Genomic DNA, 18,037 nt, shown 5'->3' with positions numbered 1-18,037 from the left:
CCAAAGTACAGTCTATAACTCTGCAAAGACAGCCCCTCTCCCAACATATACAACATATATGTGCTGTAGAAATTTAACATTAAGTAAGTTTCCCCCTTTCAAACAAGTATCTCATCTTGTGTTTCCTATTTTAATACATTTGTGTCATTTTAAGAACTAAGATGAGATATACTATGTTCAAATGTAATAAACAACATATATACAAATAATAGTAGATAAACATATCTATGTTCACAGTATTATACAACCATTAACCTTTTCTAGTTTCAAAACCATTTCACCACTTCATCAAGTATCTTCAGTGTTTGTGTTATTTATAAGTATGTACCAACATGCCTAGCATGGTTTTTAAAGAATGACTGCTTTCTTTTTAACTATGTATACATTTGTGTCTGTATATGGGTTTGTGCATTTGAGGCCAGAAGATGGCATCGTCTCCCCTAGAGCTGGAGTTACACCTAATATGGGTATTGGGAATCAAACTCAAGTTTTCTGCAACTGCTATATCATCTTTTTCTTTTTTCCTTTTCCTCTTTTCCTTTCTTTCTTTCTTTTTCTTTTATTTTTAGATTTATTTATTTTATGTATATGAGTACAATGTAATTGTCTTCAGATACCAGAAGAGGGCATCGGATCCTATAATAGGTGGTTGTGAGCCACCATATGGTTGCTGGGAATTGAACTCAGGACATCTGGAAGAGCAGTCAGTGCTCTTAAATAACGAACCATCTCTCAAGCTCCCTGGTATATCATCTTTTAAGCTCTGAGCCATCTATCCAACTTTTTTTTTTTTTTTTTTTTTTTTTGGTTTTTTGAGACAGGGTTTCTCTGTGTAGTCCTGGCTGTCCTGTAACTCACTCTGTAGACCAGGCTGGCCTCGAACTCAGAAACCCACCTGCCTCTGCCTCCCAAGTGCTGGGATTACAGGCGTGCGCCACCACGCCCGGCTATCTATCCAACTTCTAAAACTGGTTTTTGAACATTTAAATCTCCCAAGCTCGCCCTACTTTTTGAAAATGTATTAAGAACAAATACATTCCAATTCTTCCAAGGGTTATCATTGCTCCATGTATGAAGTTGAAACTTAATATGGCTAACAAACGCCTTTACTTTCCAGTTTTTGCCATTTTGTCTTGTTTCATTTATGACTCTTTGTTCAGTATAGGCCCAGTTCTTCATTGTAGATATTCTATAAGTCTTTCTCTTTCCCTTTCTCCCTCCAAGGCAGGGTCTCATTATTAGTCACGGTCATTTTGCAACTTAACCCACCTCTACTTCCCATGTTCTGGAATAAAATGTGTGTGTCCCTCTGTGCTGCACCCCCTTCCCCCTTTTTAAACTTTTGAGACTAGACATCACAATATAGACTTGGCTGGCCTCAGAGTTGTGGTGCTCTTCCTGCCTTTTTTTTTAAAGCTATTAAAGATTGTTATATGCCCTTCTTTTGTACTTCTTTAACCCCTATTCCTTGTACTACTTTTAGGTTACCTATTTCACATTGTCCTTACTTATATATTTTTCTGGAACAATGAACCCATGATAGTCAAATGCTAGGTAATACAATACAGGCTGCAACTATAATGAATAGGATTTTTAACAGAAGTCAAGATTATTTAATAAATTATTTTTAAAAAGGTTTCAAAGATAGGAGGGTAGTTCTTGAGCTAGACCTCAAAGGAACCATTCCCATCAACACTAAAGTGTGTATGTGTATTCTTTTTTAGTAGCTAGCAACATAGTTGGGATTCAGTGAAAGGTATATGATTATAAACATAATAAGTTTAAAATGCAAATCATATCTTAATGGTATTTTAAAATACAGATTTTATCTGTTTGCTTTGCTTATTAGATTTATAAAATCTGTGTTCAAAATCCAAGAAAAGAAGTTCTTTGTGTTAAAATACAATTTAATTCTTTATTTTTACCATTTTGTTGTTGTTGTCTGCATGTTGTGATGTACATTAATTACTTTATTGTTAGTTGGACAAAATAATTGATCAAAACAGCTTTAGGAAAAATTGTTTATGGTTCATCAATTATTTAGTTCGTCATGCTTGGTAAGGTATGATAGCTGCAATGTGACAGCAGTAAAATGATGGGAGTGGGTATGAGTCTTGTATTCTGTTTCACAATCCTTTTAGAATAGTTCCAACCACATTCCAAATTAAACTGTTTTAGAAGCACCCTCAGACATGCACAAGAGGTGTGTCTCCCAAGTAATTTCAAATTCCAGTAGATTGACAAATGAAGATGGACCTAATAGCCCTATATGAAGTTGTAATTGTTGAACTAAAACCACCTTTGATTGCTCAAAGTTATGGAGTTAGTGCTTCCATAGTTACCAGCACACTGTTTGGCATTTTATAGTACTCTGTGTTGTATTATATTTGCTTTCATGATTAGATGGCTCATCTTGATGATGGGCAAGTACTGTATGAGAATCATGCACTCATTTAGATTTCTGGCAAGTCCTTTCTGAACTGCTCTTAAACATGTTTTGTCCTTACTCACTGCCCAGTTTGAATCAGTCAGTCCTCAGCTCTCTTGACAAAATAATAACTTTTCTGGTGATTGTTGTGTATACTTACTATCATGATTCTTATCCTTCCTTCAAAGATGAAAGTATATTAAAATTATCAAATTATATAGTATACCTATTATATATACCTATAGGTATATATAGAATACCTCTAATGTCAGTTACACTTACTTAAGGCTATTTGAAAAACTCATGCGATCTGCCCATTACAAAGGCATCCTTATTTTATTACGTCCATCTCTGTAAACTCTTAAGGTTATACTCTTCCTAACCTGTTGTTTGATGATCCTTTGTTGGCCTTTGTTTTTCTACCTTACTAGTTCCTTGTCTCGATTCTTAATTTTCTGCCCTCATCATCTATTCTTCATGGCAGAACACTGTTTAGAAGAGAAGAATCTTATGATACCATCACTATTTCTGTAGGCACCAGCTATTCTTAGAAAGCTATTCCTGTTGCATAGTTGAATGTACCTCAAGGCATCATGGCAATCAGACAGATGTTAATGTAAGTAAGAGTTGAAAACACTCGGCAATTCTGACGTAAAAGTGCTTTTGGTTGTTTTTTAAGAATTAGTCTTAAAGGCTATAGAAAACTTGCCATTTCTGATTTGATTTGACTTTTGATTTTCTTTCAACTAAAATCTCTTGTGAGAATCAGCCTTATTTGCATTTTGATTGCCTCTCATAAAACCTACCCAGAATGCTAAGAGCTTTGGTTGAATCCCAAGGTAGATGTAGGAAGACAAAACAATTCCATCTGGATAGGTTAATATACCCATGGCTTCCTTGTTGTATGGAAATGTTATAGTTATGAAGCAGCATTTTAATAGTTTTCATAGTTTATAGCTTATTTATGGTCATACTTTACCTGTTGGAGAAAAACTGTTTTAAAGTTTTTATTGAAATTTTCTTTTTCCACAGAACTCAACAAAAATCCAGTGGGAGGCTTTTCAGCAGGTTTAATAGACGACAATGATCTCTATCGTTGGGAAGCCCTTATTATTGGTCCTCCAGATACACTTTAGTAAGTATACTGGAACTGACTGACATCTTCACTCCTTCAACTAAAATTAAAACTTAATTTTGAAAATTGAAAAAAATTCTAAAGTAGCAAGCAAAATGGTTATATCGAGTATCATTTCAATGTGATCATGTGTAGAGCCTTTGGGTTATGCTTGAAGCTCTAATGTCTAAAACATGTTTTTAAAAAGATAGCTTCAGAAATTTAAGCTATGTTGCTGCTGGAATAAATATGTTATGAAAAGCTTTTTCTAGTGAGGTTATATGTAACCCCCCCCACACACACACACAGGGTTTTTCTGTGTAGCCCTGGCTGTCCTGGAACTTTCTCTGTAGACCAGATTAACCTCAGAATCAGAGATCTGCGTGGTTCTGCCCCCTGAATCCTGGGATTTAAGATGTGTGCTATGTGCTACTATTGCCTGACTGTAAATAATTTACACACACACACACACACACACACACACACACCCCTTCTATAATTTAGGATATTAATTTTTGTAAGCTTGGAGGAGAAGAGAAAATTTCATCTCTAATTATATATTTATGTGTGCTTCTGTGAGATTATGTTCATGTGAATGAAGGTGCACTAGGAGGCCATAGCTGTTGGATCCCCTGGAGCTGGAGTAACACCTGATTGTAAACTGTTTGATATGAGTATTAAGATCAAATTCAAATCCTTTAGAGGCTCTTAACCTCTGAGCCATTGCTCCAGCCAAAAGAGAAAAAAGTCCTATGCAATTTAGAGAAATTTCTCAGTAGTTAAGAGTACTGAGGTCCTAGGTTCAATTCCCTATGGAAATGATTTTCCTTCTCATGTTTACCATGCCTTGACCCCAAAGGAAAGGAAAACACCATAATTAAGGATGACAGTTTTACTATTTTTTTAACACTACTTTTTAAAAATAATTTATTTTTCTTTTATGTTCATTAGTGTTTTGACTTCATGTAGGTCTATGTGAGGGTGTTTGATCTCCTGCAACTGGAATTATAGACAAGTGTGAGCTGCCATGTGGGTTCTGGGACTTGAACCCAGGTCCCCTGGAAGAGCAGCCAGTGCTCTTAACTGCTTAGCTACCTCTCCAGCCCCAGTTTTACTGTTCTTAATGCCTTATTTATTAAAGAATAAGATTGCAATTTTTTTCTTTTTAAAAACAGCTCCTTTTTATGTAATTAAATCAATTAATATCTATGTGTATGGTGTTTTGCATGCAGATATATTCACTGTGTTTGTCTGGTATCTGAGGAGGTGGATGGCATGGGAACCTCTAGAACTGTACTTATAGATGGCTGTGACCTGTCCACCAATAGGTGCTGGGAATTGAACCTAGGGCCTCTGGAAGAACAGCCAGTACTCTTAACTAATGAGACATCTCTCTGGCCCTGAGATTTTTACATAGAATGTATTCTGTATATCTGTGTTTTACGACTTGAGGGAACTTTCAAGGTCTATTTTAATAATTTTATAACCTGGTCTTCACAGAGTATAGTTTATAAGACTATATTTTGTTAGTTTAGTGTTAGGACATAAAATAACTTATTAACTGACTACCAGTTGTTGAAAATGAGGCGAATGAGCTAGAGAATGATAACAGATCTTTACATCTGCAATTCTTTGGGACTGCACTTCCTTCTTGTAAGTCCTTCCCCCTAGCCCTCAAGTAGCTGTTTGAATATATATATGTATGTATGTATATATATATATATATATATATATATATATATATATATATATATATATATATATTCAAAAAGTGGATATATATAAAAAGAAGGGCTGGTGAAGATGACTCAATAAATGTTTGCTATAGAAATGTGATGACAATTCCCAGAACCCATGTAAAAAAGTGTAATGTAGTAGCCTGTGTTTGTGATCCCAACACTCCTGTTGCAAGATGAGAGATAGAAATAGGAGAATTAACCCAGTTATCTTGGAGTAGACATTTGGCAGTAATGAAAGAAGCTCCCTCAAAAATACGGTGGAAAAAGAGAGGAAAAAGTTAAAGCAATGTGGGAGTTCATGTTTTACACAGTGGGCAAAGGGTGGTTCATGCTTTGTTATAGTTTTTAGCAGTCATTGTTGCTCATATGTTTCTGTTTTGTTTTTGTTTTTGTTTTTGGATTTGGTTTTTTGAAACAGGTTTTTCTGTGTAGCCCTAGCTGTCCTGGAAATCACTCTGTAGACCAGGCTGGCCTTGAACTCAGAAATCCGCCTACCTCTGCCTCCCAAGTGCTGGGATTAAAAGCTTGCGCCACCACCGCCCGGCTTCATATGTTTCTTTGAAAACAACATATGTTTCTTTGAAAATTGATATATTTGCATCCATCAGTTTTGCCAGTTGATTTAGGTGAATCTGGTCATGGCATGGCATTAGGATTCTTTCATAGCTGCCAGTAGCCACCGCAAACCAGTTTAGAGAAAACTCCCTCACAATCACATTGTTATTTGAGGTAAATTTTATAAATTTTGCAAATCATACTATGTAAGTAACCTGGTCTATGATCCTAACACAGTTCTGGTCTGTTCTTCATGTTTATTCTTCTGTGTTTAAAATAGTGTTTGGTTTTTTTCCCTCCAGGCACAGTACCTCTAGGGGATACAGAGGAACATTCTGATGATAGGATTCCTTTACCCTTAGTGTAGCTATAAAATAATGAGAATTATTCTCCTAAACCAAGTTCTTATGGAACATTGTTTAGGAATCCAGGCTTAAAGCTTCAACTCTTAAGGGCTCACTGAATTTTTTATCCTTACATGCATTTGTGTCAAGTATTATTAGTTGATCAACAAACACACACACTTCTGGGTTTTTAAAAGATAGCTACTCGAGCATGTGGTGCAAACTTTTAATCCCAGCACCAGGCAGCAGGACTCATAGTGATACCCTGTCTCATATAAAGTCCATATGGTAAGACCATTTTAGTTAACAGCTCATTCTTTTTATTAACACCCCATTTTACTGCCCCCTCCCCGCGCGCGTGTGTGAGGCCAGGTTGGCCTCAAACTCAGAAATTTGCTGGCTTTTGTCTCTTGAGTGCAGGAATTAGAGGCATGTATAACTACTGCCTAGCTTATTTTTATTATCTATAATTATGTGCTCATGTTGTAGAAATTTTAAATCCCAATCCCGAGTTTCTACCCTCCTTTGATCATTCAGTTCCTGGATAAAAGACACACTCAAACTTTGTATTTGTAATAAGCCTTAATCAGCATTAAGAGCTGGGGAGATATCTATCCTCTATAGTATTATTTCTGTTTCCCAGCCAATAGTCCTATTATATAATTTGCCATGTTTCTTCTGGGTTGCACTTAACTCTAACTGGCCATACAACATGGCCATTACTTCAAGATTAATCTAACTGGTGGCAGCTTCTCCTCCATTCACTTCCTTCTTTCCCTTTCTCAAGGTTTTCCTCTGACCTCCAGCCCTGGAATCCCAATCCCTGCCTATGTCTGCAGGCTGTGAGCATCTTTATTTACCAATCAGAAATAACTTGGGGCCAAGGTCACATAGCACCAATTGACTCTACTTTAGGACTCTCTGATCTTTGGAGCAATGCTAATACTGGTCTTGAGGAACCAGTATTAGCACTAGAATACAAGCAATATCAAGCCAACCCAGTACATATACAGGTCTCTGTGTAGGTATGTGTATGTGAGTGGAGTTGCTTCTCAGAGGTTGAACTTGTAAGATCTCGTTGGAACTGTGCTTGTAGTGGTTGTGAGCCACCTGACTCCTCAAACAGATCAATGCTGTTAACTGCTGAACCATCTGCCATCTATTCAACTCTGGTTGTGGGTTATAAAATGTATTTCTCACTGTATGTTTCTAAAAGTGTTGGCTGTTGGTTTGTAATGTGAATAGCAGACATGTTTTTGGCAACTTTGAATGTACTAATGAGACACTGGCCACTTCATCCAGTGCTTTTCTGAAATCTGTAACTTTTGTTTAGGGAAGAAGAGAACGTGTGCCTGGGACAGGTCCTGAGAAAATAGCTAGAAAGGTGTCAGGACAAAGGACAGGGAAAGACTTTATAAATGGAAGCTTTTTAAAATGTTACTTGTTGGGGGAGATAGGTACTAGGACAATTTTATTAGAGTTTGAAAGAAAAACCCGAGATCTGGCAAACTAAATCTTAATAGCTTCTTAGTGGAGGACAATGGAGGAGAGAAGGAGAAGACCCTGCCATTTAAACTGTCCACATAAGAGGTTAGTTTACATGGCTGTGGTGGAGGGTGGGAGGGAGCTTAGAAAAAGAGTAAGGAAGCACAAAATGTTGGGGAAAGGGCCAAGTGGTAAGGCAGTGGCTCTCAACCTGTGAGGCACAACCCCTTGTGGTGGTTGATATGACCTTTCATAGAGGTCATATCAGATACCATCCTGCATATCATATTTACATTTATGATTCATAACAAAAGCAAAATTACAGTCATGAAGTAGCAGCAAAAAATTATTTTATTGTTGGAGGTTGCCACAACATGAGGATTGCAACATTAGGAAGGTTAAGAACTACTGTGTTAGGGAAGTGTGCTTACAAAAGAAAGATAAAAGGCTGGAGAGATGGCTCAGCAGTTAAGAGCACTGACTGCTCTTCCAGAGGTCCTGAGTTCAATTCCCAGCAACTACATGGTGGTTCACAACCATCGTTAATGGGATTTGATGCTCTTTTCTTGTGTGTCTGAAGATAGCTGCAATGTACTCATATATAAAATAAATAAACCTTAAAGGAAGGGGTGGATGGGGGAACAGGGGGAGGGAAGAGGGCTTATGGGACTTTCGGGGAGTGGGGAGCCAGAAAAGGGGAAATCATTTGGAATGGAAGTAAAAAATATATCGAATAAAAAAAAAGCTAAAGAAGACAAGGAAAAGCAGACAGACTTAAATGACATTTACAAGGCTGTTAATTCTAAGTACTTTATAGTATGTTCTTAAAAAGCACTTATTGACTTAAGTGCAAGAAAGTGATCTTGTAGTTATTTCAATAATGTGAAGAGGATAGACTGATTGAAAATAAGTTGGCATGGATTTGAGTGGTATTTAAATCTCAGTGATAGTGGTCTGAGGTGTTAACTCAGAGAAAGTGTTATGCCAAAATTCTGTAAAAATATGGTATGCTGTTTTGTGATAGTATAACTAACCTTCACTTAATTACTAAAGGACACTCCACACTATTTACAGTCTGTGTAATCAGTGCCTAGTACATTTAAGTGTTACTTTAAGACTGATAGTTGCCATGGCTGTTACAGAGAGAAACATCTTGAAAAACAAAACAAAAAGATTGATAGTTACTGAGTATTTATGTAGTGTGATGGCTTATATGCTTGTTCCAAGCAGTGGCACTATTAGGAGGTGTGGCCTTGTTGGAATAGGTGTGTCACTGTGGGTGTGAGCTTAAGACCCTCACCCTAGCTGCCTCGAAGTCAGCCCTACTAGCTGCCTTCAGATGAAGATATGTAACTCTCAGCTTCTCCTGTACCAGTGAGTATCTGGATTCCTGCTTTGATGACAATGGACTAACCTCTAAACTGTAAGCCAACCCCAATGAAATATTGCCTTTTATAAGACTTGCCTTGGTCGTGGTATCTGTTCACAGTAGTAAAGCTCTAAGACATGTAGTTATTTTACCCATCTTCACCTAGCATAATTTTTTTTAAATCTGTATCCAATATTGAATTTTTCTAGTGCTGCCAAGAATAGATTTTCTTAGCCAGGTTTGCTGGTGCATGGCTTTAATCCCAGCATTTGGGAGGCAGAGACAAGCTGATCTTTGAATTTGAGGCCAGCCTAGTCTATAGAGAGAATTCTAGGACAGTCAGTGCTACAGAGAGAAACCCTATCTTGACCCAAACCGCTTCCTCCAAGTAACTTTTCTTATGTGTATCACGTTTGGAAAGAAAGGACCAAGCTCTTTAGGCAAGTGCTGGACCACTGACAGATTCTGAACCCCAAAATAGAGTTTTTTGTTTTTGTTTTTGTTTTTGTTTTTAATTGAAAAGGGGGTCTTGATATGTAGTTTGGGTTACTTTAAATTCAGTAGGCCTTCTGCCTCATACTTTCCAATGCTAGATTATAGGCATGTGCCATACCCAGTTAAGACTTTTGTGATTTAATTTACAAAAATAACAAAAGGAGGTTTTGTGCCAGAAATATGACCTTGGTTTTCAAATGTTCAGGAGTTGGTTATATAATTCCTTAACATCATGTTAATTGTTCCAATACTTTCTACCAATACTTTCTTCATGGAGAAATATTTTTACTTCACTGCTACTTCAATGTCTTTTTTCTTCCCCATAGTCAAATCTTTTTATGTGTGAACAATAATAAATACAGTCTGTCTGTCTACTTTGTGATTTTTACCTATGAGTTTTTTAGTTCCTCTGTCCTAACTTGACACTGAAAGTTTGTATACTCACAAATTGGCTGCCACTAAGCCAGGTGGGTTTTTTTAATTTTTTAATTTATTAATTATTTTATTTATTTATTTATTTATTTATTTATTTATTTATTTATTTATTTATTTATGTAAGGTGGTTTTTTTGGGGAGTGGGTAAAGTGAGGTAGGAGAGGCACAGGTAGATGATCCTTAGGTAAAGTAGATGATAAGTGAATCCATTTAAAAAAAAAACATTTGAGAACTAGCGTAATTATTAGAAAAACATCTGCCTTAAAATTTTTTAGGGCAACACTATTAAGTAAATTTGACAATTAATTATTTAATTACACAATTTAGAGGGGCAGTAGCTACTTTTTAGCATGAGAATTCCAGTCAGATATTGTGAAGCTTTTGAATGAATTAAATCAACCAAAATGAAGTGACCTGGGAGAAATGAGGTGCAGATATTTTGTAGAGACTTTTCTAATACCCCTTTACATATATTCTTGGCTCTTTTATGGATTTCTAGCTTTCTCAAATTCTGTCTGTCTACTTATTTTCTACTCTAATTTTAAAATGCTTATTTTTAAGACTAATTACTTTCTTTTTAATCCTTGATATCTGTGCTACATTTTATGTTCATCCCTCCATGGGAAAAAAACAGCTTTTAAAAAAACTAAAAAGATTGTGTTCATGTGTCTGAATGAGTAATATAAACATCACATGGGTGCAGGTGCCCCTGGAGGCCTGAAGAAGGCACTGGATCCCTGAAATTGGAGGACCAGGCAGCTGTGAGCTGCCACATGCAGATGCTGAGAACTGAGCCTTTGCAAGAGTAGTAAGTGCTCTGTGTCATTCCTCCAGCCTTACATCGTTCCTTTTTCATGGTTATGCTTTATACTAGCTTTATTTTATTTTTTTCACTTCTAGCTAATTTCTGATGACTTATTATTTGGAGGCCGGGTCTCATGTATCCAAGACTAGCCTTCAGTACCTTGCTATATATTAGAGGACCTCTGTTCCTAGTTGTCTTTCTGCTAGTCTCCTCCCATTGCCTCAGAAACTAGTTTTATTCCTTTTTTAGAGACCTTTATTTGTATTATGTACCACCCTCTTTTAATCCCCCACCCTTAAAATCAAGAGAAAAGATCTTTCTCAGGCTGATATGGTCTTTATTATTTGACTAGGCTGGCCTTGAACTTATGAGAATCACCTTGAGTTGCCAAGCATGCACAACCACACAGACTCTCCATATATAAATGTTAATTTTTTCACCAAATTATCCCCTTCATTGTGCGCTTTACCATTTTTCCATTTAATCTTTTATGAACTTTTTCTTACTGTTTTCATCAAGTGTGATTTTCTTTTCAGACTCTGAGCCCTCAGCTTACCTCCTTACTATTTGGAAATATTTGATATTAATAGCACGCCCTAGCTCCCCACGTCCCCTTTAATGTTTACCCTGTGCATGCAGTGCCTATGGAGTCCAGAAGAGGGCGGCTGATAGCCTTGGAATTAGAGTTACAGATGCTTGTCTCTGTGTGTGTTGGGAATTAAACCCTGGTTTTCTGGAATATCAGCTAGTTCCCTCAACTGCTAAATAATCTCAAACATTTTTTAAGCAGAAAAAAGTAATAAAATCCAGTATTTATAATTAAAATTTCAATCTGTACTGAAATGTGTAAAGCACATTAAAAGGATCCCATGTCTTATATCCTACAGTTGATAACTGTTACATGTAACGTGTTGTTCTTATTGTTATTATTGCTGTCATCATCATCATCATCATCATCATCACCATTTGATTTTGTTTTTGAGACAGGGTTTCACTATGTATCTTTGGCTGTCCTGGAACTCACTCTGGAAACCAGGCTGGCTTCCAACTCAGAGCCTGGCTTTTTTCTTTTGAGATAGGATCTCTGCCATTTTTTCTTTCCTATATTCTTTTTAAAGATTAATTTATGTTTATGAATGCACTGTAGCTATTTTCACATATATCAGAGGACATCAGATCCCATTACAGATGGTTGTGAACCACCATGTGGAATTGAACTCAGGACCTCTGGAAGAGCAATCAATGAGTGCTCGAACTGCTGAACCATCTCTCCAGCCCCTCACTTTTTTTTTAGTATACATATATAGCAATATCTCTATTCATAATCCCGCACTACAATCCTCCAAGCTCATAACCACAGTGACTAGAGACTTCTCCCAAACTTGAAGGATGAAGAACAGCATTCTGTTGAGTGTTAACATTACACATGGGCTAAACAGACCAGCAAATAGTCAGCAGGATTGGAACCTGTGCTTGGAGAAGGGATTTCTAGTCTATTGCCTTAACCACTTGGCTGTGACCACAGCTGTGTTTCTATTTTTATGTCAGTGTACAAACATCTGTCCCCATCTTTTAAAAATTACTTATTAGTGTGAGCGTGCATAATGTGTATGTGGGTATGTGCTCCACAGCATAGATAAAGAGGCCAGGTGACAAATTTGTAGAGTTTGTTCTTTCCATCCATCTTTAAGTAGGTTTTGGTGACAGAGCTCAGGTGTCAGGCTTGTGTATCAAGTGCCTTTATTTCCTGAACCATCTTATCAGTCTAATACACACCTTTTAGAGATTGGGTCTTGCTGTGTAGCCCAGGATGACCTTGAGCTAGATATCAGGTGCTAGAATTCCATGTGAATATCACCATTTAGTCATTTTTGCTTCCTAAGGCTGGCTTGATTTCTTCTAGCTGTATGGACAGTTACTTGTGAGTTGCCATTTGGGTGCTGGGAATCAAACCTATATCCTCTGCAAGAATAAGTACTCTTAACAATTGAATAATTTCTGTAGTCTCCAGTTAGCATTCACATAATTCATCTGCTCAGGGATTGCTATTCACAGTGGACTGGGTCCTCCCATGTCAGTCATCAGTCATGACAATCTTTCACAGACATTATCATAGGCAAATATGACCCAGAAAATTCTTTAATGGAAGTGTTCTCCTTTCAGGTGGTTCTAGGGTCAAGTAGATAATAAAAACTAACCAAGACACAAGCCATTTTCAGAGTGTTACTGGGTAGTACATTAGATAGTACAGACAGAGTATCAATATTGCAGCATTTCCATTCTGGAAAGTTAGTAGTATAAAACCTCTCTGGGAGACGTTTTTATTTATTACTGTCCTTCTAATGAAGTTTTAATATATGATGAAATGAACAAGCGAGATAAATAGAAGTATGGCAATCTGATATCAGAAAGGGAAATCACAAAATATATGCCTAAACTTTAAGATGAGAAAGAGGTCTGGGTATGACCAGAGCATAGAAGAAAGATTATTTGAAACCAATATAGAAAATTCAGCAAATTGAATCATGTAGACAAGATTAAACTTCCTGAATTTCATTTGAAGACATATACTGAAAAGACTTTTACCATATCACCAATAATCTGATCTGGACACCTCTGTTTCCAAGTGTTCCTTTTAGTTTTACTAATTATCTGAGAGTTTAGGAAAGCAGAACTTATAGTAGTTTATTAAATTGTGTATTTGTATTTAGGAAACTAGTATTTTTGTCTACCTTTTTTGTTGGCTTATCATCTGTACCCTTTTATTTGTCTGATTGAGTACTTATAAAGAATAACATAAATTCATGAACCTGGTTTTTCTTTTATTTTTTCAGTGAAGGTGGTGTTTTTAAGGCTTATCTCATTTTCCCAAAAGATTATCCCCTCCGGCCTCCTAAAATGAAATTCATTACAGATATTTGGCCCCCAAATGGTAAGTTTTCTAATTTTATTTTCACATTTGCAAGTTTAATGATCTGTCACTAAAGATTTCACAACTATCTCAGTAAAAGTGCTAAGTGATTTTATGGTTTTTTTGTGCATATGGTCTTGTAATTGACTCTAAATACAAAGGTTCTTAGGTTCTTTCCTTCCTTCCTTCCTTCCTTCCTTCCTTCCTTCCTTCCCTTCCCTTCCCTTCCCTTCCCTTCCCTTCCCTTCCCTTCCCTTCCTTCCTTCCTTCCTTCCTTCCTTCCTTCCTTTCCTTCCTTCCCTTTTCTTTCTTTTTCCTTAGTTTTCTGCTTTGTTTGGAGATGAGGAGTAGCAGGCTTGAGTTCCAGATCAACATGGACCTCACTATGTAGCTAAAGTTTGCCTTGAACTTTTGGTAATCTTTGTGTCTTAAGTTGCCAATTGGTCGGCTTACAGGCAAGAGCCGCTACCACACTCTGGGAATGTTTACCTAGCATGCACAAAATCTTAGATTTGCACTTCAAAATTGCATAAAATGTATGTGGTGATGATGCAAACATGTACTCTTCTAGCTATATAACAAAGAAAGTTGTAAAGGTGTATCCCAAAATCTTATAGATTGCAGAATTATTTATGTTAGCTAAAAAGTTATGGCTAAAAGTTAGCCATAATACTAGTGCCTATCAGTTGATGAAAGTAAAAGCAAACTACTGCATATACATATAATGAAACGTGATTTGATTTATAAAAGTGTTTGGTATGATTTGGTAACAAAAAAGTGAAACCAGATGCCTTTGGTATCTGTCAGTGTCTGCCTTCACATGCACGGCCATACACAGGCATATGTTCATACATGGAAAATAAATATTTTTTTCAAATTAACAAACAGATGGAAGCAATCATTTAATAATTCCACTTATGAAATTTCAAGAATATGCAACTCTGAAGAGTATATTCATGGTTGTTTAGGACTGCTGGACAGCTTGAAGGGGAGAAGGGTCAATATAGATTATAAAAGAATTTGTGGGGGTGGTAATGACGACAAAAGTTCCTAAAAATGTGTGTGCTTTGGTTGTATAACTGAGAAGTGTACTATATAGAAACAATTGGATTGTATGCTTCAACTAGATGAATAATGTGTTGGGTGTTAAAGTTATTATGGAGATAGCTGGTAAAATTGTTCAGTGAGTTAAAGTTCTTGCCATGGAAGCCTAGTAATCTGAGTTTGATCCCTGGAATCCATATAGAGGTAGAGATCGCATTCCACTAAGTTATGCTCTGGCCTCTGCACATGGTCTGTGGCCTATGTGTTCATAGATACACACAATAATAATAATAAAATAATTTCCAAAAACACTACATAGCAAATAGTAATTTGTGTAGCTTAGATGTATGTCAGTTTAGACCTCTCTCTCTCTTCTGTTGTTGGTTTTTACTTGTTTGTCATTTTGGTTTAGTTTTTTGTTTGTTTGTTTGGTTGGTTGGTTGGTTCTTTTATTTTTGAGACAGGTTGTCACTGTAACATTGGCTGGCCTGAAATTATGTATGTAGATCAGGCTGGCATTAAACTCAGAAATTATCCTGCTTTTGCCTGTCATGTGCTGGAATTAAAGATTTGTACTGTCATGCCTAGCTTTCTTTTTTTTTTTTTTTTTTTTTTTTTAAGAAACAAAAGTCCCTTTAATGAAAACCTTACAAAATTATCCCAAATTGCACGTGATTTTTTTTCAATTCTTTTTTTTATTATTATTTATTTACATTTCAAATGATTTCCCCTTTTCTAGCCCCCCCAACTCCCCGAAAGTCCCGTAAGCCCCCTTCTCTTCCCCTGTCCTCCCTCCCACCCCTTCCCAGTTCCCCGTTCTGGTTTTGCCAAATACTGTTTCACTGAGTCTTTCCAGAACCAGGGACCACTCCTGCTTTCTTCTTGTATCTCATTTGATGTGTGGATTATGTTTTGGGTATTCAGTTTTCTAGGTTAATAACCACTTATTAGTGAGTGCATACCATGATTCACCTTTTGAGTCTGGGTTACCTCACTTAGTATGATGTTCTCTAGCTCCATCCATTTGCCTAAGAATTTCATGAATTCATTGTTTCTAATGGCTGAATAGTACTCCATTGTGTAGATATACCACATTTTTTGCATCCACTCTTCTGTTGAGGGATACCTGGGTTCTTTCCAGCATCTGGCAATTATAAATAGGGCTGCTATGAACATAGTAGAGCATGTATCCTTATTACATGGTGGGGAATCCTCTGGGTATATGCCCAGGAGTGGTATAGCAGGATCTTCTGGAAGTGAGGTGCCCAGTTTTCGGAGGAACCGCCAGACTGATTTCCAGAGTGGTTGTACCAATTTGCAACCCCAACAGCTGTGGAAGAGTGTTCCTCTTTCTCCGCACCCTCTCCAACACCTGCTGTCTCCTGAATTTTTAATCTTAGCCATTCTGACTGGACAGGGTTTTCAAGTGGATTTAGTATTAGAAATAAATCCATTTGTAAAGAGCAATGAGATGAAAGGGAAAAAATAACAGACAAAACATTGTATGGGGAATTAAGAGCATTTTGGCAAAATAAATGTAAATATTAAGTGTATAGCTAGCTATAGAGTTAATAATTAACATCTCACAGAGAACATAGTTGTCATTCAACATACTTTTGGAAACGTTGCTTAAATCAGAGATCACTAGAATTTAAACAGTGTCAGTATAGAAGAACTTTTGTCTTGAATAAGACAGCCATAATGGCATCAGTGTTTATTTCTGATGACTATATAAATGACATATTTATTTTAAAAGTGTGATTCGGCATGATTCTAATTTTGGTCATTCAACTTGGAATGCATTCTACCAACATTTAATGATGAATCTTGAAGACATGATAATTGAAATATGACAAATTTAAAAGAACAAAACTGATTGTGTGATTCTGCTTCAGTGAAATATTTAATTAAAATAGAACGGGGCATTTTAGACACTGAAGATTTAGGGAAAGTAAAGAATTTGTATAGGCAATTTGATTTGAGGAAGATGTATAGTGGTTGTAATTGTGTATCATTGTGATTTTTAATTCTTAACTGAGAAATGGAAAAAATTGTAATTTTATTTGCTATATATAGTACAATAAAAATAAATTTCATGTCAACAGATATTAATTTGTTAATTAATGAGATAGATATTCTCATTTTTGAAGTGATGTGTAAAATTAAAATATTTTAAGATTCTATAGCTTTAAATCTAAAATGATTCAAATTTAAATGACTAGTAATTGTTTTTGTTTCTTGAGACAGGGTTTCTCTGTGTAGTCCTGGCTGTTCTGGAGCTCACTCTGTAAACTAGACTGGCCTCTAACTCTTAGAGATCTTCCTGCCTCTGCCTTCTGAGTACTGGGACAAAAAACATTCACCATTACTGTTCTACCAAATGATTGCTTTTTAAAAGTCATTTTCTTTTAAAATTGTTATTATTATTATTATTGTGGTGTTTGCTTATGTATGTATGTATGTATGTGTGTATGTATGTATGTATCCACCCATCCTATCTATCTATCTATCTATCTATCTATCTATCTATCTATCTATCTATCTATCTACATACCTACCTATCTTCCTATCTATCTATCTATCTATCTATCTATCTATCTATCTATCTATCTATCTATCTATCTATCTATCTTATCTATCTATCTATCTAACTATCTATCTATCTTATCTGTCTATTATCTATCTATTATCTATCTTATCTATCTATCTATCATCTATCTTATCTATCTATTATCTATCATCTATCTATCCTATCTATCTATCCTATCTATCTATCTTATCTGTCTATCTATCTTATCTATCTATCTTATCTATCCTATGTATCTATGTATCTATCTAATCTATCTTATCTATCATCTATCTATCTATCTTATCTGTCGTATCTAAGATAGATATCTTATCTATCTATCTTATCTATTCTACCTATCTTATCTATCTATCTATCAGGTCTTATCATCTACCCTTGGCTGGCATGGAACTCAGAAATTTGTCTGCTTCCACCTCCTATATTATGTGATTAAAGGCATGGGCCACCACGCTATATTATTATTAATTTGTTCTGTGTGTATGGGTGCTTTGCCTGCATGTAGGGGGGTCCTTGTATATGTGTACCTGGTGCCTCAAGATCACAAAAGTGGGTTTTGTATATCCTAGGACTACAATTATATAAGGTTGTGCTGCCACATAGTTGCTGGGTATCAAACTCAAGTCCTCTGGAAGAACAGCGAATACTCTTAACAATGGAGTAATCTTAACAGACTCATTAATGATTTGGGGGTTGGGGGTTGATACAAGGTCTCATGCATTCCAGGCT

General features: G+C 36.2%; 2 protein-coding genes across 67 annotated transcripts in view; one reads left to right on the top strand and one right to left on the bottom strand.

Annotated features, from left to right (window-relative positions):
* Positions 1-18,037, bottom strand: part of LOC127696398 (uncharacterized) — an 837,478-nt gene that overhangs the window by 232,764 nt on the left and 586,677 nt on the right. The window lies entirely within an intron of this gene.
* LOC127696390 (ubiquitin-conjugating enzyme E2 G1-like) overlaps positions 1-18,037 on the top strand; it is a 167,488-nt gene that overhangs the window by 64,907 nt on the left and 84,544 nt on the right. For all 50 annotated transcript variants that reach the window (XM_052199054.1, XM_052199053.1, XM_052199056.1 and 47 more), the window contains exons 2-3: positions 3,461-3,563; positions 13,604-13,701. In XM_052199054.1, coding sequence (XP_052055014.1) covers positions 3,461-3,563; positions 13,604-13,701 — 201 coding nt within the window. The remainder of the gene's footprint in view (positions 1-3,460; positions 3,564-13,603; positions 13,702-18,037) is intronic.

Source organism: Apodemus sylvaticus, chromosome 11 (assembly GCF_947179515.1).
Source record: "Apodemus sylvaticus chromosome 11, mApoSyl1.1, whole genome shotgun sequence".
NCBI classification, from domain to species: domain Eukaryota; kingdom Metazoa; phylum Chordata; class Mammalia; order Rodentia; family Muridae; genus Apodemus; species Apodemus sylvaticus.
This window is presented reverse-complemented; position numbering and strand designations above follow the sequence as displayed.